General features: G+C 44.5%; 1 protein-coding gene across 1 annotated transcript in view; it reads left to right on the plus strand.

The window, feature by feature from the left end:
* Nucleotides 1–13,901: 13,901 nt before the first annotated feature.
* dgkzb (diacylglycerol kinase, zeta b) overlaps nucleotides 13,902–25,173 on the plus strand; it is a 63,874-nt gene continuing 52,602 nt past the window's right edge. The window contains exon 1 of the mRNA XM_015965075.3: nucleotides 13,902–14,280. Coding sequence (XP_015820561.3) covers nucleotides 14,117–14,280 — 164 coding nt within the window. The 5' untranslated portion in view covers nucleotides 13,902–14,116. The remainder of the gene's footprint in view (nucleotides 14,281–25,173) is intronic.

The following is a 25,173-nucleotide window of genomic DNA, read 5'->3' on the forward strand; positions in this document are numbered from 1 at the left end:
GTTATTCAGAACCAGCGGATCCGGAGAATCAGCTAGTTCTGAGTGGGAGTGAATGTTTCGCTCTAAACTTTAGTAGATTTTTAACACACATGAAACGCCATCTGTTGGTCTACGTACCCCAGGGGAAGCCTCCGTTAGATCCAGAATGCCGAGGTCCTCGTGGACCCTCTTTGGTACCGAAGACGGTAGAAAAGCAGCGGTGCCGACCAAACTAGTCTTGGAATGCTTCCAGGTCACGACAGGTTATCATTGGCATCAGCGAGACCCTGAAGGGGTTGTGAGGTTCAGCTTTTATTCTGAAGGAACCGTTGCGGTCAGGTGTAACTTGCAACTGATTTTATCCAGCTTGTCAAGGTTCTTTATGGCTAAAGAGGAAGTCCGCCTCAGACCCACGTGACCACAGAGCTAGCTCCGTGGAAAGGCCTCAGTAGAGCCTCGGTCTGGCTTGGAAACTGTTCCGGGATTTTGAGTCTCTGTGTTTATGTATTCTTTTTTGTATATTTTTTGTGCAATTGTTGGACAAAATGACTTGCTGTGGCATTAATTGCACTAATAGAGCGTCCAAGGAGTCTCCACTTCAGTTTTTTCGGTAAGTAAAATTATATTCATGTATTTTAGGTCACTGCCGAGCTGAGCTTACATTTTAACATGTACTGTTTAATCATGAAATTTAAATGTAATAGGGTAAAACCCAGTGCATTTAACATAATGCTGCACTTTAGAAAATGGGTTGAAATATAACATGTTGGTGGAGCTGGGTTCCGACTATCGGCTTGTGGAGCTCTCGAGAGACCGATGTTTTCCACCCGTTTCTCCCCTCCCCGCATCTGTCTGATCGCGGCTTCTGTCTGCTGCGCGGGCTGCCGGCCGGCTTGTGGTTCTCCCCTCCCCGCAGCTCGGCGCATCTCTGTCTGATTTCGGCTTCTGTCTGCTGCGCGGGCTGCCGGCTTTCAGCAGCTTTCGGGAGACCTCTGTGTTCCACCCGGTTTTACCCAGCGGTCAGCCCAGCGTATCTCTGACTCAGAAGCTCTGGTGTTGTGCACAGTTAACTCCAGTTGTAGCTAGGTTGCTACCTCCGTTAGCTTAGCTCCCACCTCCGCGTTAGCTTTGGGTTAGCTTCAGGTTAGCTTGTAGCTAGTTCGACCGGGTGTCGTCAGTTGATCCCAGCCTTACAGCCACACCCTCAGCTCCACCACTCTTCCCTTTTGTGGAATTGTCTGGGCTTGACGGAACCTGTGACATGGTCAAAATGGCGGTGGTGGCCACCTCCTATTTTGGCACAAAAACGTGTTATTGGAGCCTATGGAAATGAATTGTCCAGTATATATGTCGATGGTCTGGACCCTGGGTTGTCATGGAGAACTAATAAAACTGGCCTTGTTCCTAGAATGAAGAGCTGTTCCATGCCTCCATCCAAAGAGGGATGGATGCCGTCTCTTCGCATCAGACCAGGTTTTCCCCAAAAAGTTTTCCAATTATCAATGTAGCCCACGTTGTTTTCAGGACACCACCTAGACAACCAGCGGTTGAAGGACATCATGCGGCTAAACATGTCATCACTGATCCGATCAGGCAGGGGGCCAGAGAAAATTGGCAAACTTACACACCAAAGCAACATTAATTTTAGTGACCTCCGATTGGCGTAACCGGGTGTCGATACCGCCAGCATGAATAACAATCTTACTGTATTTACGCGTATCCTTAGCCAGCAGTTTCAGGTAAGATTTAATGTCGCCCGCTCTGGCCCCAGGTAAACATTTAACTATGGTTGCTGGAGTCTCTAATGCCACGTTTCTGACTATGGAGCTGCCAATGATCAGTCTCGGCTTGTCAGTGGGTGCGTCACTGAGCGGGGAAAATCAGTTAGAAACGTGGACGTGTTGGTGGTGGCCCACAGGCTGAGTTCTATGCTTCCTGCATACCGTCACCCAGCCGGCCTGAGGTCCCGGCTGCTCTGGTTCTGCTGGAGGGTCGCTACGGGGTGGGTCTGAGCTAGTTATGGGCCATTCCCATCTGTACTGGGTCGGCCCGGGCCGGGTAGCCCCAGTCGGCCCCAGCCTGGCCCGGTTGATTCCACACATCCTTGTCTTAAGCCCATGTGGGCTGATTCTACCCACCAATCAGAGGCTTGCTCTAATGGAAGGTGTGAATTTGCTGTCAGCAGTGGGCGTGTTGGCCCTGGTCGGCCTGAAGCAGACCACCTCCAGAAGAGGGCTGAGAATGAGCCTTGGTTGGCCTGGAAAAATACCAGGCCACCCAGATATGTAAACAACCTATGCTACCCGGCCCGGGCCGACCCGGTACAGATGGGAATGGCCCATTAGTCCCGTGCTAGCTAAGTAGCTACGGCTGTTTACGGGCTTTTCAACAGTGCGGAGCCGGGCCTCCAATTCCGACACCCTCGCCTCCAAAGCTACAAAAATGCTACATTTATTACATGTACCATAAAGGAGGCAGAGGAGTAACTAACCATCTGACACAGAGAGGAAGAGTTAGGAGACGGAGAAGCAGAGACAGAAGTAGCCATAGCCGTGCTGAGGCTAAGCTAACTGGACAAGCAAACTGTTCAACACCAAATAAACTGAGTGCGAACCCAAATGGTTCCCTAAAAGCTAGGTGGAACAACAGAAAATGTGTGTTTTAGCATGCTTATGTGCTACAATAACTCAGAGATATCCTAGTACAGAGAAATTAAATCAGTTTTAGCGAGCCCCAAACACCAAACAGCTACAAGTAGTGCAACACTGAAAACAGGAAACAGAAAACGCCTTACCACCAGGAGGAGCAAGTCCCAAAACATCCATGGTTCCTCATGGGGCCTCAGGGGGGCTGCCAGAGATTTTGGGCCCCATGAAAATATCAAGTTGGGCCCCCTGGCGGCTCATCCATAGGGGGCGCTGGGGCTCCGCCCTCCCAGACGCGAAGGGAGAAAAAAGTAGGAATATATATATGTATAGTTTAAATTAGTGTTTCAGCTTGACTTAACTATGTATATCTACTAGCATTCTTACTTATTTACACATTATTTTCACCAGCTGTCTCTCATTAAACAGCCAGTTTCCTTCAACAGAATTAGTAATATCACTCCTCATCATCTGAGCTGGCCCACTCTCTCCCTTCGTCCTTTACTTCCACTCTTTGTCCTGACCAACACCTGACATCCGGAGGGTCCGGGCTCTGTACATAAGGCCATTGATGTGTGTTACAGTCTGGGCTACCATCAGAGTTACAACAGTCTTTAAAATTAATGCACAACAGGGAAAATGCGGAACATGCTCTTGTAGGATATTAGCTGTAGTTCTCCTTCATCAACGCTAGATTTCATATTTTATTGTGTTTAATGTTATTATATTAAGTTTATTTATTACAATTATTAAGAGGTTTGGTTTCTTTTCTTGCTCTGTTGATGAATTTTCGCTGTGATTTTTGGTTTGTGTTCTAAAAGCTACATAAACAAATTATGCCTAGTAAAACCCCCCATAGTTCATTTCAAGGTATTTAGTAGAAGAAAAAGAGGTTTATATATATATATATATATATCTATATATATATCTATCTATATATATCTATCTATATATATATATATATATATATATATATTTGTATGGTGCCTTCAAAAGGTGCTTCACAGTAATATCTGTAACATTAATTATAACAACCATTCAACCTGCCCAGCATCCAAAACAATCTATACATTTTACTGATTGATTAATATAATTATCATTATGTGGAAAAACAGCGTGTTTATCATCAAAAATAGCCTTTTCTATTCCATTGTAACAGTGCTGATGGAGAAAAGAGACAAACAGTGATCCCCACAGACCCCATGATGCTAGCTAACATGCTACATTGCTCACCTTCTTCAGGTTCATTGAGTTGTGAAGAGACACCTGCTGACACATAATCAGCTGCTGATTCTGGCAGGGACCAGGACAACAACCCGTTCTCCAGTTAGTTGAAACATAGTTCCTCTCATTGTGAATATGAAAGCTAGCAAACAGGTTGAATTGAACCACTCACTAACTAAACCCACCTATCTTTGAGGAAAACTGACATACTGACACCCTCTCTTCTCCCTGTCCTCTTTCTCCTTCCTTTCTCTCCTTTTCTGGGACCCAGACATGTAACTGCTGCAGCCTTTGGTGCACTCTGCTGCTGTCTGACTGCTGTGAGAGCTCAAGCCTGGCCTGCAACACAACTCACTGCCACTGAGCCAGGAGGAGGAGGACTGTACCATTTAATACAGATATGGGGGTTCCTCATGTGTCTTGTGGTTCCTCATGGTTCCTCATGTGTCTTCGTGGTTCCTCATGTGTCCTCATGATTCTTCATGGTTCCTCATGTGTCTTCGTGGTTCCTCATGTGTCCTTACGGTTCCTCATGTGTCTTCATGGTTCCTCATGTGTCCCCATGGTTCCTCATGTGTCATCATGGTTCATGTGTCCTCATGGTTTCTCATGTGTCTTCATGGTTCCCCATGTGTCTTCATGGTTCCTCATATGTCTTTGTGGTTCCTCATGTGTCCTCATGGTTTCTCATGTGTCTTCGTGGTTCCTCATGTGTCCTCATGGCTCCTCATGTGTCTTCATGGTTCCTCATGTGTCTTTGTGGTTCCTCATGTGTCCTCATGGTTTCTCATGTGTCTTCGTGGTTCCTCATGTGTCCTCATGGTTCCTCATGTGTCTTCATGGTTCATCATGTGTTCTCATAGTTCCTCATGTGTTCTCGTGGTTCCTCATGTGTCCTCATGGTTTCTCATGTGTCCTCATGGCTCCTCATGTGTCCTCATGGTTCCTAATGGTTCCTCATGTGTCTTCGTGGTTCCTCATGTGTCCTCATGGTTCTTCATGTGTCTTCATGGTTCCTCATGTGTCCTTATGGTTCCTCATGTGTCCTCATGGTTCCTCATGTGTCCTTGTGGTTCCTCATGTGTCTTCATGGTTCCTCATGTGTCTTCATGGCTCCTCATGAGACGTCATGGTTCCTCATGTGTCCTCATGGTTTCTCATGTATCTTCATGGTTCCTCATGGTTCCTCATGTGTCTTCGTGGTTCCTCACGTGACCTCATGGTTCCTCATGTGTCTTCATGGTTCCTCATGTGTCTTCATGGTTCCTCATGTGTCCTCATGGTTCATCATGTGTCTTTGTGGTTCCTCATATGTCTTTGTGGTTCCTCATGTGTCTTCGTGGCTCCTCATGTGTCTTCATGGTTCCTCATGTGTCTTCGTGGTTCCTCATGTGTCTTCGTGGTTCCTCATGTGTCTTCGTGGTTCCTCATGTGTCTTCGTGGTTCCTCATGTGTCTTCGTAGATCCTCATGTGTCTTCATGGTTCCTCATGTGTCTTCGTGGTTCCTCATGTGTCTTCATGGTTCCTCATGTGTCTTCATGGTTCCTCGTGTCTTCCTGGATCCTCATGTGTCTTCATGGTTCCTCATGTGTCTTCATGGTTCCTCATGTGTCTTCGTGGTTCCTCATGTGTCTTCGTAGATCCTCATGTGTCTTCATGGTTCCTCATGTGTCTTCATGGTTTCTCATGTGTCCTCATGGTTCATCATGTGTCTTTGTGGTTCCTCATGTGTCTTCGTGGATCCTCATGTGTCTTCATGGTTCCTCATGTGTCTTCATGGTTCCTCATGTGTCCTCATGGTTCATGATGTGTCTTTGTGGTTCCTCATGTGTCTTCGTGGCTCCTCATGTGTCTTCGTGGTTCCTCGTGTGTCTTCGTGGTTCCTCATGTGTCTTCGTGGTTCCTCATGTGTCTTCGTGGATCCTCATGTGTCTTCATGGTTCCTCATGTGTCTTCATGGTTCCTCATGTGTCCTCGTGGTTCATCATGTGTCTTCGTGGTTCCTCATGTGTCTTCGTAGATCCTCATGTGTCTTCATGGTTCCTCATGTGTCTTCATGTTTCCTCATGTGTCCTCATGGTTCATCATGTGTCTTTGTGGTTCCTCATGTGTCCTCATGGTTCATCATGTGTCTTTGTGGTTCCTCATGTGTCTTCGTGGTTCCTCATGGTTCCTTGACCCAGCCACTAGATGTGAGAGAAAATAATTGTTTCAATATTGTCAAAAATCAGCAACACAGCGGCTCAGTGCATTGGTCACTAATGACAACCTGCTCTCAGCTCAGCAGGAAGTTGGACTTTCAGATCTTTATGTTTATTAGTTTTCCGTTTAAAGGAGACATATTAGAACTTTTCTCTAAACATCAAATATTCCAGTGACCTATTAAAACATGTTCAAGATAGTTATTCACATAAAACCATCTCAGCAGATTCAGGAGGAAAACAAGCAGGTGCTGGCCACTCCCACCCATGCCCTGATTGGCTGCCCTGGTGGGGCTTGGAGTAGAGCTGCTGAATTAGCTGACAGGCTGATGTTTGACATGATGAACATCGTCATGGTCATTTCCTGTCTAAAACCCCATTGCGTTGCCCTGAGATCTGGAATATCTCCGTAATCCTCCTCTTTGCCTCCATCTCATCACTCCTGTTTTTGTTTTTATTTATTTTTATGTCTAGTGTGATCGCTCCACAGCTGCAACAACAAATTACAGCTGGAAGACAATAAAACATTTTCCTGTGCCTCTGCCTCACCCACATGCACCTCAGTTTCAGTCTATGTTTAATTACTTTATCTAGACATCTTGGTTGCCATGGTTACTTATGAAATGCCACCAATCAGCCGGCCTATTTATATACGGAGTATTCATAAGTGCTTTGAATTGAGCGTTTATGGCAGAAAGTGGGTGTGTAGGAGGAGGGGTATAATTCACCTGAGCACTTGACCAGGACAGATGTGATTCATAAAGCAGGAGCTGCTGTGGTGTTTGCTTTAGTTACATTTGTTCTCAGAAACAACTTGAGTGTTTTAGTAACTGTGTAAATGAGGTCCCTGTCACACCCTGTCCTGTCTCCCCATTCTGTTCAGTCACGTGTCTCTGTTAATTGCTCCCACCTGCCTCTCGTTTTCCAATCACCCAAGCTCCCAGCCCTTTTGTCGGTTCATTGTTTCAGTTGTCCAGCATGTTTTTATATTAAAACATTTGTAAACCGTTCCTGCCTGTCTGTCTGCCTTTTCACCCGCGTTTGGATCCTTGCCTCCGCTTCACTCACCAGCACGCGTGACAGTCCCTCCTGACCACCTATGAAGGGAATAAACTGCTGGGAGGATAATCAGCATTCCCACTTGCAACCAGAGAGGAATGCATGCTTCAGTAAAACAGTGAGTGATGACCAACAACAGGCCTGAAAACACATAAAACATTCGATCAGAGTCAAAGTGCTGCCAGCTGCCTGGTTCTGGGCATGGAGGCGGAGCTTCAGTTTGACCTTTATTTAAAATGTTCCAGGATCTGGCAGAGTTATGACCTAATAGACAGAATGGTTCTACCTGGAGATTGTTAAATCTTTCTGTTACCATGGTGATCTAGCCAGATGCAAACAGATCCCCACTTGTAATCCTGAAAACTCAGACTTTTAGCTTAACACAGTCGGCTAACAGGAGATCTGGTTTGTATTCCAGCCTTCGGAGAGCAGACAGGAGAACAAAGAGTAAAACCAACAAAGGTTTCCTGCCAGAACCCAACAGAACCTCTGATGACCCAAACAGACTCAGACCATTAAACACATTGATGTGTGAACATGTCACATCTGGTCTACACACACACACACACACACACACACACACACACACACACACACACACGCACAAACACGCACATGCACACACACACACGCACACACACACACACACACACACACACTCACACATGCGCACGCACACACACACACACTCACACATACACGCACGCACACACACACACACACACACACACACACACTCACACACATACACGCACGCACACACACACACACACACACACACACACACACACACACACACACACACACACACACACACACACTCTCACTCGCACACACACACACTCACTCGCACACACAGACACACACTCACACATGCGCACGCACGCACGCACGCACGCACACACACACACACACACTCACACACATACATGCACGCACGCACGCACGCACGCACGCACGCACACACACACACACACACACACACACACACACACACACACACACACACACACACACACACACGTGGTGAGGACCATCCATTGACTTCCATTCCTTTTAGTGACTCCTCTGTGCCTAACCCTAATCCTAATCTTAACCCCAACCCAACTCACACCAGACCTCTTAACCCTCTCAGGCTCAAAAAAAGTTTTGATAAAAGGACGAACATCTAAGTCCTTCAGGGGTACTTCTGAGTTAAAAATGCTCATGAAACACGTATGTGGAGTAACCAGGTAGGTTTTAACCTGCCTGCCTTCAGAGGGTTAAACTACTGAGAAGCTTTTAAAAAAGTGAGGACCACAAAAATGTCCTCACTCTGTTGGTTAAAATAGTAAGTACAAGAACACACACACACACACGCACACACGCACACACACACACACACACACACACACACACACACACACACACACACACACACACACACACACACACACACACACACACACACACACACACACACAGGTTTATGTAAAAGGCCCACACACACACGTGCACGTGGGAGCTCCAGCCCTGGTTCCGAGGAGGATCCAAAATTAGGACCAGGTGGGTTATTTTGGAGAGCCAATTAAAGTGGCGGGTCAGCAGAACTCGAACAGAACTCCCACATGTGGGATGCAGCACAAACTCAAGTCACCTGAGCTGGTACTGGACCAGAGAACCCCCTGTTAGTGGGTCCACATCCTGCCGGTTCTGGCCCACACCCCATTACACCAGCAGGATATAATATTTCTTTACCTGGAATGTTGAAACAGGAAAACCAGGAACATCACCCAATTACGATCTCTCTCTCTCTCTCTCATGTTAGTGCTGAGGTTGTTTAATCTGAATGATTCAGTTCAATAAAGCATCTAAACAGAAACGGGTTCTGAACAGCACTGCCTGGTCCAGTCTGGTTTGGTCCGGTTACCGCTCACAATTAGAATCTATCTAAGTCCTGTTCACCTGCTGGATCAGGTTTCAGTCCGCGGACTCAACTGGACATTCTGGTTCTGCTGGTTGAACTTCTTTCCAGCAGTCCCTGTCGTCAGTGTTCTGATCCAAAAACTGTCTGAGTTGGTCAGAACCACAGTGGGCTGGGCCAGAACCTAACCCATGGGTGTTCCAGGTAGTCCTGCAGAATCTCTGCTGGACTTTCCTGCATGAACCCGGCCATCAGAATGATACAATTACCAACCCACACCTTTCAGAGGACTCCAAAGCACTTTACCCTACAGGGAATCATTCATTCATTCACACCCTGGTGGTGATGAGCTACAGTGTCGCCACCACTGCCCTGGGGCTCACTGACAGAGGTGCGGCTGCCCAGCACAGGTGCTACTGGTCCCTCTGACCACCAAGGACACAACTGTGGTCCAGCTCAGACCTGTTTCCTGCTCCATTACACCTGAACCTCCTTCAGGTTCCTGACTGGTTTCCAGGGCCCTCACGTATCAGCCGTACTTATGTTTATGTTTATTCACTTAGCAGACGCTTTTATCCAAAGCGACTTACAACTTCTAACCTGTAGGGCATGTTGTGAACTTTCAAACAGATCTGTGTGTAGGCACTAACGTACACACTGTGTGGTAGTCACCATGTTGCACCTGTGTGTGGAAATGTTCCTAAACATCAGAAAACCTCAGACCACGGGTGTTTCTCACTGTCAAGGCGCCTGGCCTTGCGAAGCGATGAGTGAGGTCAGGCGCCTTGCTTATGAGGACACTGTCCTTCCTACATCAAAGAAAACGGTAGACTTGCATCACGTGACCGTGGCTTCCACGGCGGTCACATAATGTGACGTGACACAGGAGATAACGTAATTTTTTATACGTATAAGTTTCTATATAAATATATAATGAGTCTTTTACTTTTTAAATTGTGTATATAGTTGTTAAATTAAATATATAAGTGAGTTACTACCCGCTAGCCACCGAAGCTGCAACTACTAAGCTAACTAACCAACCATAGATAACTGCTTTAGGTCTAAAAAAACATTTTAAATTAGTTTAATTACTTTTAAACTTGAAATTTGTCCCCGTAGTATCTGCCGGCTTCTGATCCACCGTCCTTTTGAAAATACCTCGGCGTATTCTGGGTAATTTTTTTTACCAAGGCTAGGCTACAAGACACCTCCCATGTTTCCTCGCTCAGCTAGCTAAACGGCTAGCAAACGGAGAACACACGCCTCGGTAGAACATGAACATTGGCCTTGTTTGAGTTGAGCAGCGCCTCGCCTGGAAAACAGACGAGAGCAGACGGACGCAGCAGAGGGAGTGGCTGAAAGTCTGCGTTTAAGCAGACAGATTTCCCCATGTGTAGCTCACGGGTGACGATGGCTGAAGACATCGCTTTAGCATTCATACTTGTTTATCTAACAGTCACGAGCGGGGTTCAGGACCCACAAAGAGGGGGCCCGCGGGCCGCCTATTGAGGACCACTGATTTACAGAATACATACGACCAACTAAAATTTCGCATTCTACCACTGGATGTTTGGATCAAAATATGAACCAATCAGATCTTAGATCAGGTGAGAGCCAGGCGTTTCCCATCATCCCCTACGTTTAGCAGCCGGTGGAGAGCAAGTGCAGCGCCTTGCTCCAAAATCTGCGGCCGACTTGATCTCACGAGGTTATTGTTGCCTACGTAGGCATGACGTCAGAGCAAGTTGGTGTCAAGTCAGACATAAATCTAACGGGCATGCACTGCGCGCTGATCACCGGTGATCTAGGCCCAATCTCATTACTCACACTGTGCCCTGCGGTCTTCAGCAAAGTGCATAGGAGAATGTGCTCAGTAGGCTTCGAGTGCGTAGTATACAAGTGTGCAGATAATTACAGAATTGAAACAGGGAGCATTGCGTCATCAACCATGCCCCCATTGCACCCTTAATCCGCACTTCACCCAAGTCCGCAGCAATGCGGACCTCAGGCAAGGGAATTACCCACAAGTCAATGCTGCAGGAGAAAAGGCTCAAGTTCCTTTTCTGAAAATATGTATTTTCTAATGAAATTAGTTCATTTTAGGACAATTAGTTGATGCTCTGACTGTTTTAGACAAAGCAGTAAATGTGAATTTATTTCAAATAATTGCTTTGTTGTTTGTTTCAAAGTTCTTAAAGGTTTTTGAAAAAAGTTTCACAGCAATCAGCATCACAGCATGCGTTGCGATCAATGACGCAATGCACCCTGTCTCAATTCTGCAATTATTTGCACACTTGTGTACTACGCACTCAAAGCCTACTGCACACTTTCTCCTAGTGCACTTTGCTGAAGTCCGCAGGGCGAGTATTGAGGTTGGGCCCGAAACAGCTCAGAGGCTGCACTAAGACATTTAATTCAATTCAATTCAATTTTATTTATATAGCGCCAAATCATGACAAGAGTCATCTCAAGGCACTTCACATAATAAACATTCCAATTCAGGTCAGTTCATTAAGCCAATCAGAAAAAATGTTTCCTATATAAGGAACCCAGCAAATTGCATCAAGTCATTGATGCATTTCCTAATAAAACTAAGTCCATCCAGAACGACTCCTTAAATGTAAATGAGAACCCGTTACTCTACGGTTTATCAGACTAAAGTGTTTATTTATCCCTGAGGGAACCTCTCCTCTGTCCCGACCGCCTAAGCTAGCGTGTTTGGTTCTTTTGCACTTCAGCAGAAAGGGTCTCCATCTCACAACGTTCCTCCTTTTCTCTTGGTAGAACGTAGGAATCCTCTCATGAGCGGAGGACGTAGCATGACCAAATATGGTTAAAGAGGGCGTTTCTGTGTGTAAATGACTGAGAACGGACACGAGCACCTGGGTAGCACAGGTGGGATTTATCATCAGACGAGTGCGGAGGAACGTGCGTACGAGAGGCCACCGCACGTTTCATAGATCAGGACTTTTACTGTTCTTACAAACATTCCAGAATTTGTTCATAGGAACGAATTTAGGAATATTTCTATGAACATTTGAGGAATGGGCCCTGGTCTTCAGGAGGAACCATTCTGTGTGTGACAGGATTCTCAGAACATCTCTGACCATCAGAGACTGGATCCTGGTTTTGGAACAGAACAGCTGATCTGCACAGGTCCTGGATCATCGCTGGTTGGATTTTCATCAAAATGAACAAATGCCATAAAGCCAAGAAGAGGAAATTAAAGGATTTGGCCTGAAGTTCAAAGAGGTTCTGACATTTTCGGCTGCATGGGGGCACTGTATCCTTGTAGCAGGAAAGTTGCAGGTTCAAATCCTGGCTGCAGCCTATGTATGGAGTGTATATGTTCTCCCCATACATGTGTGGGTGTTCCTGGGTGAACAATGTCCTCCTCTGCACCCAGAAACATGCATGTAAGGTTAAAACTGGATTAAAGTGACTGCTATGAATAAAAATCAACCCACTTGGGTCAGACAGAACCACACAGAGACCGGCTGAACAGAACCAGTGCTGGTGTGGTCTGATCAAAGCTGAACATCAAACATGTTTGATGTGGAGTAATCACATCATCCTGCTCCTGACACACACACACACCTCTGTTTCTGCCTCGTGTAATCTGATTACAGAAGATCAAACAGAACTTTATTATACAGAGTTACAGGGGCAGGCAATGAGGTTAATGTGTGTGTGTGTACTTATATGTCTAAGTGGACTATTTTTTTTTACTTTAACCTGTAGTGTGTGGACATTTCCACATTGTGGGGACATCTAGCTGGTCCACACACTGACAAAATACCCTTAAACTTGGTTTTAGAGGTCTGGTGTGAATTAAATTGGGTTTAGGTTAGGGTTAGGAGTAGAACAGCATTGGTTATGGTTATGGTTAGGGTTAGGGGAGTCACTAAAATGAATGAAGTCATGGCGAGTCTGGTCTTCAATCTGCCTAAAAAAGCACGTCACCCCTCTGCTCACTGAACTCCATTGGCTACCACTAGCTGCAGGCATCAAATTCAAATAGCTAGCACTAGCATACAAAGTCCTGGATAGTACAGCTCCCATCCACCTGCATCCTCTTGTAAAGGCTTACATCACGGATCGGCCGCTCCGGTCATCAAAGGATCGTCAGCTAGCAGTGCCTACGCAACGCTCAGGACAATCCAGACTCTTCGTGAGTCGTTCCACAGATGTGGAATGATCTACCAAGCACTACTAAACATGGACCCAAGTCTAACTCCTGAAGACCCAGCTCTTCACAGAGCATCTTCTAAACTCTACTGTCCACTCCATGTCCACTTCCCTCTAGGATTCATCATGCTGCCTCACTACCTAGGACTGACTGGTTAGTGTAGTTAGCCTCAAGGGCAACCTGCTGCTCCACCTGTAAGATGGCTTTGTTCTTGTTCACACCTTGACTTTGTTTTTACTCCTGATTTTGGTTACTATTGTTGTCACTGCTATTGTTTTTATGATGTTTTTATTGGTTTGAGGTATTTGCCCTGATTTTTACTCATGTTGTACAGTGCTTTGTGATTTATATCTGTGAAAGGCGCTATATAAATAAACTTTACTTACTTACTGTAAGTGGCTTCGGACAAAAGAGTATGTGTGTGCGTGCGCGCGCGCGCGCGTGTGTGGTGGTCCCAGAGGAGACCTGAGGCTGGAATCTGCTTGCGGGCCGACAGGTGGCGGTAGAGATCACCTCCTCTGTCCACAGCCAATCAGAGGCCAGGGAGCTGGGCTGTGGGCGTGGTAAAGCAAAAAGGAGAGGGAGAGTCACGGAGCTGAGATAAAAGTCAGAAGAAGAGTCGCAGACAGCGGGTCGAACAGAACCGAGCCGCGGAGAGGAGCAGCACCGCCTTTAACAGCCTGTTGAAAACTTCCTCGGCCTGGGCTCTGTCGGTCCGGCAGCTTCGGAACCAGGAAGGAAGTGAGCTCCTCCTCACCTCCTCTCACAAGCGTTTGGGCTTCCTGGTGTGGAGTGGAGCCGAGAGGAGGCACGCGGAAGATCGGATCCACTTCCTGTCTGAGGGAGGAGGGGGTGGGGGTCAGAATGAGCGGATCCAGCCGACCCTGGACCTGTGAGAACCTGTGAGAGCCCATCATGGATCAGCAGGAGGAGCAGCAGCCCGCTCCTGCTAGAGGAGAGGAGCTCCTCACCTCCACCTCCTCATCAGCCTCCAACCCCGAGCTGCCCTCTCCGACCCAGGACCAGGACCCCAGCTACCAACACGACAGCAAGACCTTCAGACTCCGGATCTTCAGGAGGTTGGTGTTCCACACGCACGCGCCCAGCTGAGTTTAGGGTGATGAAAGCTCCAGATGTGACTTTAACAAGAACATCATGTGGGCGAGTTGTGATCAGGTGTGAAGCCCAGAATCCACACCTGTAGCACCTGGCTGGGTCAGGTGCTGAGCTCCAGCAGAACCGGGTTCTTACGGGTCAGATGCTGCCGGTTCTGGTGAGATGGGCTGCGTCAGGTTCTGCCTCCTGTACCGGTCCAGAACCTGGGTTTCAGGGCTTTGGACTTTTTAGTTGAACCAAACTCTGCAGATGTTTTCTTCCTCTGACTTCAGATGTTCTTTTTCTCAAAACTATCAGAACCAGATTAGAACCGGTTTCTGCTGCCAGCCGGAGTATTTTGGACTTCTGGTGGTTCTGGAGCTTCTTCAGAACTTCTCGGTTGAGGTGATACAAACCTCCCAAAGTCAGTGTGACCTTCAGCCCATCCAGAGCCAGCGGTGGAAGGATACTTGATTTTTTTTACTTGAGTATAAGTACAGATATAGGGGTAAAAGCTTTACTTAAGTAAAAGTGATAGTATATGCAATCATTTTTCGACTTATGTATAAGTATTACAGTTTTAAAGTAAAAGTACTCAACTACCATTGGAGTATGGGTTGTACTAGCTGGATCAAGGTGTTGCTAAGTAAGCAAGGCAACTCCTGTTGTTTTTACACCAACTTTAATTTAGTCTTGGGACTAAATTCTTTCTAATTTTAGTCACAATTTAGTCATCGGATTAGTTTTCACTTAAGTCTGACTGTAGTCACTAAAACACAAAGCTGCTTTAAAATCTGTGTGTGTGTGTGTGTGCGCGCGCGCACATGTGTCCAGAAAGTCTTCACTGCAGCTACGTGAAACTAAAGATAAACTCATATTCCACTCTTTGGATCAATAAAACTCTAATTATAATTATTTCTTTAACAATAATTATTGGAAAATACCTAAATGAACACCGACTGCCTCTCAATGTTAAATGTGTGTGATATTCGTAAACATGATGGGAAATGACATCATACCATCAAACATTAAAATGCAAAATTAAACTAAATGTAAGAACGGTTTTCAGGTGTATTTATTAGACACCTGAACGTTTCTCCTCACCAAAACACCGAACGTTGGTCACACTGGCTGTAGCAGTGCCACCAAAATAAAAACAACACAAGCTGGGTTCGGCGCCCCCGCTAGCTGCTAACAACATCATAGCACTTTTATAACTAAGGGAAACTCGGATGTGTGCTCACCAAGCAAATACATTTCATGAACCGCTTTCACTCCCAGCCGCGAGCATTTCTCCTTAGACATAACTTTTAATGGCATAAACATCAGTAAATGGCCTGTATTTGTATAGCACTTTCTTAGGGTTCTACAACCCCCCAAGGCGCTTCACAACACATTCACACGCTGGTGGTGATGGGCTACGGTGTAGCCACAACCAGGGGCGTGTCCAGGGAGTGGCCTGGGGTGGCACATGCCACCCTTGGAATCTGATTGGCCACCCCAGGTGACGCCACACTAATTTACCTTTAAATAGGCTTTTCATTGTCCACAAAAGGCTTGGGGGTAAAACAAAAAAAGCATAACCATTGGTGCCACCCATGCACAAAGTTATGTCTCACCTGGGCCACCCCATTTTAAAAGATCTGGACACGCCACTGGCCACAACTGCCCTGGGGCGCGCTGACAGACATGTCTGGTTAGCTTTAGATTGTTGAAACCGCGGCCGGCTCCAGACTGCGATTGGTTTCGTTCTCGTCTAGTTCTGCCTGTTCCATTTGCTGATTGGTTATTTTTCCCGGTATTCCGTCTTTCCCGTCTTCTGATTGGATTTTTGTTGTTGTCTCTTATTCGTCACAAAATGTTGGTCAATACTGGTCATAATACTAGTGTTTACATTTTTTAAATTTCATTGTAGTCTGTGAAATTCATTCATCACAAACCCCCCGAAAATATTTAGGCATTGAAAATAACCACCGGTGTACTCAGCTTTTATTTAAAGGGGCATTATGGAAGTTTGACAGCCAAACATGTGTAGAAATAATAAATGTCTTCTTCATACATTCTCCTGCAATGCCCTGGTCCTCTAGAATGAGCCCTGGCATTTTTACTGTGATTGCCTGTTTTTCTGTAAAATCACAGAAAAAGAGAGATGCTCGGGTCGAGCAGGCTGCTTCATGGCCCGTAGCATTTACTATCCGTAGCTTTAGCAGCAGAGAGAGGGGCAGTGCCACTTTGTCGCTGTTCCTAACACCTAGTGACAAAGCTAGCTACATTTCTGAGGACCCTTAGCTACTTTCTGTAGAACTTTCTTCTAGATATTTCCTGCAAATTAGCAACAAAATAGACATTTTCGCTCCGAACCGTTCTTTGAACGTTGTTTCAGCTGTCATCAAGAATATAAATGTTACAGATACAAAATATGTCACTGGTGCTTTAGTTCACCTAGTAAGACGTCGGACTCTCGTGCAGAAGGCCTGGGTTTGATTCTGGATGTGAACATAGTTAATTTAGAGTTTCTTTTTTACATTAATGGTATATTTCTTTACAGCAAGATGCCCAAATTTTTATTTGAGACTTGCTGAACGGCATTGAATTCACAGATAAAAAAAGATGTGGGTTCAACTTTCATTTTGGAACAATTTTCAAGCAAGGGAAGGGAATGATCTGAGCATGCAGGAGGACTGACCCATCATAAACCTTTGTCGGCTGTGCTGAAGAGAAAGGTACAGAACCAAATTATTTAATTAATTAGCTGCGCGTTCTCCTGTCCTCTGTCCTCTGGGCCACACACACACACACACACACACACACACACACACACACACACACACACACACACACACACACACACACACACAGACACAGACACAGACACACACACACACACACACACACACACACACACACACACACACACACACACACACACACACACACACACACACACAAGGGACTGTCTCAGCTGTTATTTTCGTTAAGGAGTGTGCACGTACTGCATGCGCGCCTCGTGCACAAGCCTACTATTGAAGCTGCCGTTACGCTTTTGGCCTGAGGGGGCAGTCGCGAGCATCAAAATTCAAATCTCCGTAAAGTCCCTTTAATGAACAGCAGCATGAAGGAGCTGTGGTTTAGACGGAGGATCTACGACGAACTAGGAACGTTAAACGGGTTAGGGTTAGGAGATTAACCATCCAGAGAGGTTGTTCGTTGGAAGCCTCATATCCTTGACAGAATAAAATGGCATCTCTAACAAGAAAGTCTTTTTACATCCAGAAGTCCAATGAAGTCTTACTTTCACACTCCAACTTAGACTGCAGAAAACAAATTCCCATCATATGCATCTCTCATAATCCCTGTTAGCATCCACAGGTTAGCTTCAAACTTTTGAATGACATCTTTCTGAACCAATAGGTGAAGGGTTCCCCACCCTCTGCTGAGGCTGTACCATCAGCTACATGCTGACGGGTCAGATGTACCACTCTGTAGCATCAACCACCTGCAGCCCAGTTTATAATCAATCGATGTGTCAGCTTATAAAATTCAGAAAACAACAAAGGCTCACATGGGGGCCTCATTGCTTGTTAAACTACGTAAGAGCGACTTTGGAGGCACGCTCCATGCAGCACGTCAGCCAACTGACAAATATTGCTTAGAAAATGTTAGTACATAACTCGTGGTGTGAATGGACTAATGACTGAAGTTTGGGTCATTTATCATTTACAAAAGGAAATCTTTTCACACCAACAAGTCTTTTGACCAGCCGCTACTGCACACCAACTAAAAATAATCTAGTTGCCATAGCTGTTCTGATTTATGTTGGAATTTGTTTTATGTGTTGTTGCATCAAACTCATTTAAAATATTTAATTTATTGAGACAAACTGAATTTTTTGACAGGACATTTTTGATAAATAAATTAGTTAACTTAAAATTTTTATCCTGAGCTTCAGTTTCTAGTTTTTCTTCTTACCTTTTATAAATTCTTAATAAATCAGAGGCAGCAGCAGCTCAGGAGGTAGAGCAGGTTGTCCAGTAATCAGAAGGTTACTGGTTCGATCCCGGCTCCAGACAGAGAATGCTGCTGCTGTGTCCTTGGGCAAGACACTTAACCCACCTCGCCTGCTGGTGGAGGTCGGAGGGCGCTTTGGAGTCTTCTGACTCTGAAAGGCGCTTTACAAGTCCGGGTCATTTATTATTATCTACTATCTTTTATTATTTTAATATATCAACTTTTTCATGGAACGTCTTATTTTCATTCCAGAATGAGATAAACACAAGTTTTGTAGTTTAAGTCATCGTTTATGCTCATGTGATTCAATAGTTTGAAGATTTTCATTATTTGAAAGAGTTATAGTATGAATCCTATCTACCTGTAATTTGATTGTAATGCTCTCCATAATTCCTGTTTGTGTTTATCTGGGACTCTGGATTAAATCGGACAGAGGAATTTATGGTTTTCCTTTCAAACCCTCAGATGGATTCTGGAGTTATGAGTTGAGTCATCAGCCTGAAGATTCATGTTTAGGGAATCTTTAGCTCGACTTAATACTTCAGCCTTCAGAGAGTACAGACGCTTTTTTCTCAGCTCCCTTATCGGCTTCCCCAAGGCTCTTGTCCTGTCTGCCTACAGAGCACTTCTCTGCATTTCTCCTGAAACCACTACTCTCTTTTTGGAAATATGGACTTAATTAATTGGTCATTCAACGTGATTGACAAAATTTTCTCTACGATGAGAACGGAGAAGGGGGCTCCCACCTGTCCCGAGGGGACATTCGCATCGGGATATGCACTCGATTCTTGGGAGGTCTGGCGAATCGTGTGCCTCTCTCAGCTGTCCATCGAGGACGTGGAAGATTTGTGGATATTCGGCCTGATGATCACTGGATTTCTTCTGATTGGAGTGGGAGGATATCTGGTTTTCTGGAAATTTGGGAAGACGGGAGCGATTGGAGTGCGACCCGTACCCACGGAATGTGCCGCTCGTGCGGTGACCTCACAGACTGGGACGTTACTCGAGGTGAACCGTAAGCTGGACAATGTCCTTGCGGCGTTGCCTGTGTTAGTGCGCAAGATGGATTTGATCTCGGAGAGGGTCGCCGGATGATGCGGGGATGTGGAATGTAAAATTGGCTTCACTGGTGGACATGAATGACCACTTAGAGACTACAAGACGGAGGGGAAGATTATCTCTGTCTACCCTAAACAAAGTTATGTTTATCCTTATCTGACGCCATAGCAGCCTCTGAAGGCTGCCTCAACACACCCCCACAAAAGGAGGAATGCCGACAGATGCTGTGTCCCGACCTTCACCCTCTCCCTTCAGGCTATATCTGCAGGGACCTCAATGTGCTCTCTGTTCCTTATCTCTCCCTCCCACCTGTTGTTCTGCAGCTGGTCGATGCGCCGCAGTGGCAGCTCCCATTGGAGGCTTCAGGATCCCGCCCACCCCCACCTCCCCATTGGACTCTGATGTTGTACACGTGCTGTCTGTGCTTCCATGTCGGGTGTTTTTTTGCATTGGAGTGCTACACCCTGCTGGTGTAACCCTGTTAATGCCTTTTTTTCCCCTCCCTGAACTTTCCTCATGTAACACCCTTTTCATCTAACTATTAAGGTAGCGCGACTCATGTTGCGAATGACCGCAGTCACCAATTCTTGTTATGTGTCTTACCCACGTATGTCTGATCTTTGAATTGTGTGTGCTGAAACTGAATTTCATTTCTCTGTATGTCCCGCACATGTGGAGAATATGACAATAAATGACTCTTGACTCTTGACTCTTGACTGAAAGACAGTTTGCTGTTTTGGGAATGTCGGGATTTATTGGGTTGATTTGAGGTTAACAAAAAAAGAAAAAATAAGTATTTTTAAGACTGAAATAAGGAACACAAACATTCAGTCAGCAGCATCAGGAGTGCCCGTAACAATGGGAATGTCAATGATGCCTGGAACGCCAGTAACATTGGGAATGTCAGTAACATCAGGAACGTCAACATCAGGAACGTCAGTAACATCTGTAATGTCAGTAACATCAAGAACATCATCAGGAACGTAAGTAACATCTGTAATGTCAGTAACATCAGGAGCATCATCAGGAACGTCAGTAACATCTGTAATGTCAGTAACATCAGGATCATCAGGATCGTCAACATCAGGAACGTCAGTAACATCTGTAATGTCAGTGACATCAGGAACGTCAACAACAGGAACATCAGTAACATCTGTAATGTCAGTAACATCAGGAACGTCAGTAACATCTGTAATGTCAGTGACATCAGGAACGTCAACAACAGGAACATCAGTAACATCAGGAACGTCAGTAACATCTGTAATGTCAGTGACATCAGGAACGTCAACAACAAGAACATCAGTAACATCTGTAATGTCAGTAACATCAGGAACATCATCAGGAACATCAACATCAGGAACGTCAGTAACATCTGTAATGTCAGTAACAACAGGAACGTCAACAACAAGAACATCAGTAACATCTGTAATGTCAGTAACATCAGGAACATCATCAGGAACATCAACATCAGGAACGTCAGTAACATCTGTAATGTCAGTAACAACAGGAACATCAGAAACATCTGTAATGTCAGTAACATCTGTAATGTCAGTAACATCAGGAACATCATCAGGAACGTCAGTAACATCTCTAATGTCAGTGACATCAGGAAAGTCAACATCAGGAACATCAAAAACATCTGTAATGTCAGTAACATCATCAGGAATGTCAACATCAGGAACATCAGTAACATCTGTAATGTCAGTAACATCAGGAATGTCAGTAACATCCATAAAGTCGGTAGCATAAGGAACATCAGGAACGTCAGTAACATCTGTAATGTCAGTGACATCAGGAACATCATCAGGAACATCAGTAACATTTGTAAAGTCAGTAACATCATCAGGAACATCAGTAACATCTGTAATGTCAGGAACGTCAGTAACATCTGTAATGTCAGTAACATCAGGAACGTCAGTAACGTCTGTAATGTCGGTAACATCAGGAACGTCTGTAATGTCAGTAACATCAGGAACGTCAGTAACATCTGTAATGTCAGTAACATCTGTAATGTCAGTAACAACAGGAACATCATCAGGAACGTCAGTAACATCTGTAATGTCAGTGACATCAGGAAAGTCGATGTCAGGAACATCAGTAACATCTAATGTCAGTAACATCAGGAACATCAACATCAGGAATGTCAGTAACATCTGTAATGTCAGTAACATCTGTAATGTCAGTAACATCAGGAACATCAACATCAGGAACGTCAGTAACATCTGTAATGTTAGTAACATCAGGATAATCAGGAACGTCAACATCAGGAACGTCAGTAACATCTGTAATGTTAGTAACATCAGGATAATCAGGAACGTCAACATCAGGAACGTCGGTAACATCTGTAATGTCAGTAACATCAGGAACGTCAGTAACATCTGTAATGTCAGTAACATCAGGAACATCAACATCAGGAACGTCAGTAACATCTGTAATGTCAGTAACAACAGGAACATCAGAAACATCTGTAATGTCATTAACATCTGTAATGTCAGTAACATCAGGAACATCATCAGGAACGTCAGTAACACCTGTATTGTCAGTAACATCAGGAACGTCAGTAACATCTGTAATGTCAGTAACATCAGGAACATCAACATCAGGAACGTCAGTAACATCTGTAATGTCAGTAACAACAGGAACATCAGAAACATCTGTAATGTCATTAACATCTGTAATGTCAGTAACATCAGGAACATCATCAGGAACGTCAGTAACACCTGTAATGTCAGTAACATCAGGAACGTCAGTAACATCTGTAATGTCAGTGACATCAGGAACGTCAACAACAGGAACATCAGTAACATCAGGAACGTCAGTAACATCTGTAATGTCAGTGACATCAGGAACGTCAACAACAGGAACATCAGTAACATCTGTAATGTCAGTAACATCAGGAACATCATCAGGAATATCAACATCAGGAACGTCAGTAACATCTGTAATGTCAGTAACAACAGGAACATCAGAAACATCTGTAATGTCAGTAACATCTGTAATGTCAGTAACAACAGGAACATCATCAGGAACGTCAGTAACATCTCTAATGTCAGTGACATCAGGAAAGTCAACATCAGGAACATCAGTAACATCTGTAATGTCAGTAACATCATCAGGAACATCAGTAACATCTGTAATGTCAGTAACATCAGGAATGTCAGTAACATCCATAAAGTTGGTAGCATAAGGAACATCAGGAACGTCAGTAACATCTGTAATGTCAGTGACATCAGGAACATCAGGAACATCATCCGGAACATCAGTAACATTTGTAAAGTCAGTAACATCATCAGGAACATCAGTAACATCTGTAATGTCAGGAACATCAGTAACATCTGTAATGTCAGTGACATCAGGAACATCATCCGGAACATCAGTAACATTTGTAAAGTCAGTAACATCATCAGGAACATCAGTAACATCTGTAATGTCAGTAACATCAGGAACGTCAGTAACGTCTGTAATGTCAGTAACATCAGGAACGTCAGTAACGTCTGTAATGTCAGGAACGTCAGTAACATCTGTAATGTCAGTAACAACAGGAACATCATCAGGAACGTCAGTAACATCTGTAATGTCAGTGACATCAGGAAAGTCGATGTCAGGAACATCAGTAACATCTAATGTCAGTAACATCAGGAACATCAACATCAGGAATGTCAGTAACATCTGTAATGTCAGTAACATCAGGAACATCAACATCAAGAACGTCAGTAACATCTGTAATGTTAGTAACATCAGGATCATCAGGAACGTCAACATCAGGAACGTCAGTAACATCTGTAATGTCGGTAACATCAGGAACGTCAGTAACATTTGTAATGTCAGTGACATCAGGAACGTCAACAACAGGAACATCAGTAACATCTGTAATGTCAGTAACATCAGGAACATCAACATCAGGAACGTCAGTAACATCTGTAATGTCAGTAACAACAGGAACATCAGAAATATCTGTAATGTCATTAACATCTGTAATGTCAGTAACATCAGGAACATCATCAGGAACGTCAGTAACATCTCTAATGTCAGTGACATCAGGAAAGTCAACATCAGGAACGTCAGTAACACCTGTAATGTCAGTAACATCAGGAACATCAACATCAGGAACGTCAGTAACATCTGTAATGTCAGTAACATCAGGAACGTCAGTAACATCTGTAATGTCAGTGACATCAGGAACGTCAACAACAGGAACATCAGTAACATCAGGAACGTCAGTAACATCTGTAATGTCAGTGACATCAGGAACGTCAGTAACATCTGTAATGTCAGTAACATCAGGATCATCAGGAACATCAACATCAGGAACGTCAGTAACATCTGTAATGTTAGTAACATCAGGATCATCAGGAATGTCAACATCAGGAACGTCAGTAACATCTGTAATGTCAGTGACATCAGGAACATCAACAACAGGAACATCAGTAACATCTGTAATGTCAGTAACATCAGGAACGTCAGTAACATCTGTAATGTCAGTGACATCAGGAATGTCAACAACAGGAACATCAGTAACATCTGTAATGTCAGTAACATCAGGAACATCAACATCAGGAACGCCAGTAACATCTGTAATGTCAGTAACAACAGGAACATCAGAAACATCCGTAAAGTCGGTAACATAAGGAACATCAGGAACGTCAGTAACATCTGTAATGTCATTGACATCAGGAAAGTCAACATCAGGAACGTCAGTAACATCTGTAATGTCAGTGACATCAGGAACGCCAGGAACATCATCAGGAACGTCAGTAACATTCGTAAAGTCAGTAACATCATCAGGAACATCAGTAACATCTGTAATGTCAGTGACATCAGGAATGTCAACAGGAACATCAGTAACATCTGTAATGTCAGTAACATCAGGAACATCAACATCAGGAACGCCAGTAACATCTGTAATGTCAGTAACATCTGTAATGTCAGTAACATCAGGAACATCATCAGGAACGTCAGTAACATCTCTAATGTCAGTGACATCAGGAAAGTCAACATCAGGAACGTCAGTAACATCTGTAATGTCAGTAACATCAGGAACATCATCAGGAATGTCAACATCAGGAACGTCAGTAACATCTGTAATGTCAGTAACATCAGGAACATCAGGAACGTCAGTAACATCCGTAAAGTCGGTAACATAAGGAACATCAGGAACGTCAGGAACGTCAGTAACATCTGTAATGTCAGTGACATCAGGAACATCATCAGGAACGTCAGTAACATTTGTAAAGTCCGTAACATCATCAGGAACATCAGTAACATCTGTAATGTCAGTAACATCAGGAACATCAACATCAGGAACGTCAGTTACATCTGTAATGTCAGTAACATCAGGAACGTCAACATCAGGAACGGCAGTAACGTTTGTAATGTCAGTAACATCAGGAACGTCAGTAACGTCTGTAATGTCAGTAACATCAGGAACATCATCAGGAACGTCAGTAACATCTTTATGTCAGTGACATCAGGAAAGTCGATGTCAGGAACATCAGTAACATCTAATGTCAGTAACATCAGGAACGTCATTATCAGGAATGTCAGTACCATCTGTAATGTCAATAACATCTGTTATGTCAGTAACATCAGGAACGTCAGTAACATCTGTAAAGTCAGTAATATAAGGAACATAATCAGGAACTTCAGTAACATTTGTAATGTCAGTAACATCAGGAACGTCAGTAACGTCAGTAACATCAGGAACATCATCAGGAACGTCAGTAACATCTCTAATGTCAGTGACATCAGGAACGTCAACATCAGGAATGTCAGTAACATCTGTAATGTCAGTAACATCAGAAACGTCAGTA

Source organism: Nothobranchius furzeri, chromosome 4 (assembly GCF_043380555.1).
Source record: "Nothobranchius furzeri strain GRZ-AD chromosome 4, NfurGRZ-RIMD1, whole genome shotgun sequence".
Taxonomy (NCBI): Eukaryota; Metazoa; Chordata; class Actinopteri; order Cyprinodontiformes; family Nothobranchiidae; genus Nothobranchius; species Nothobranchius furzeri.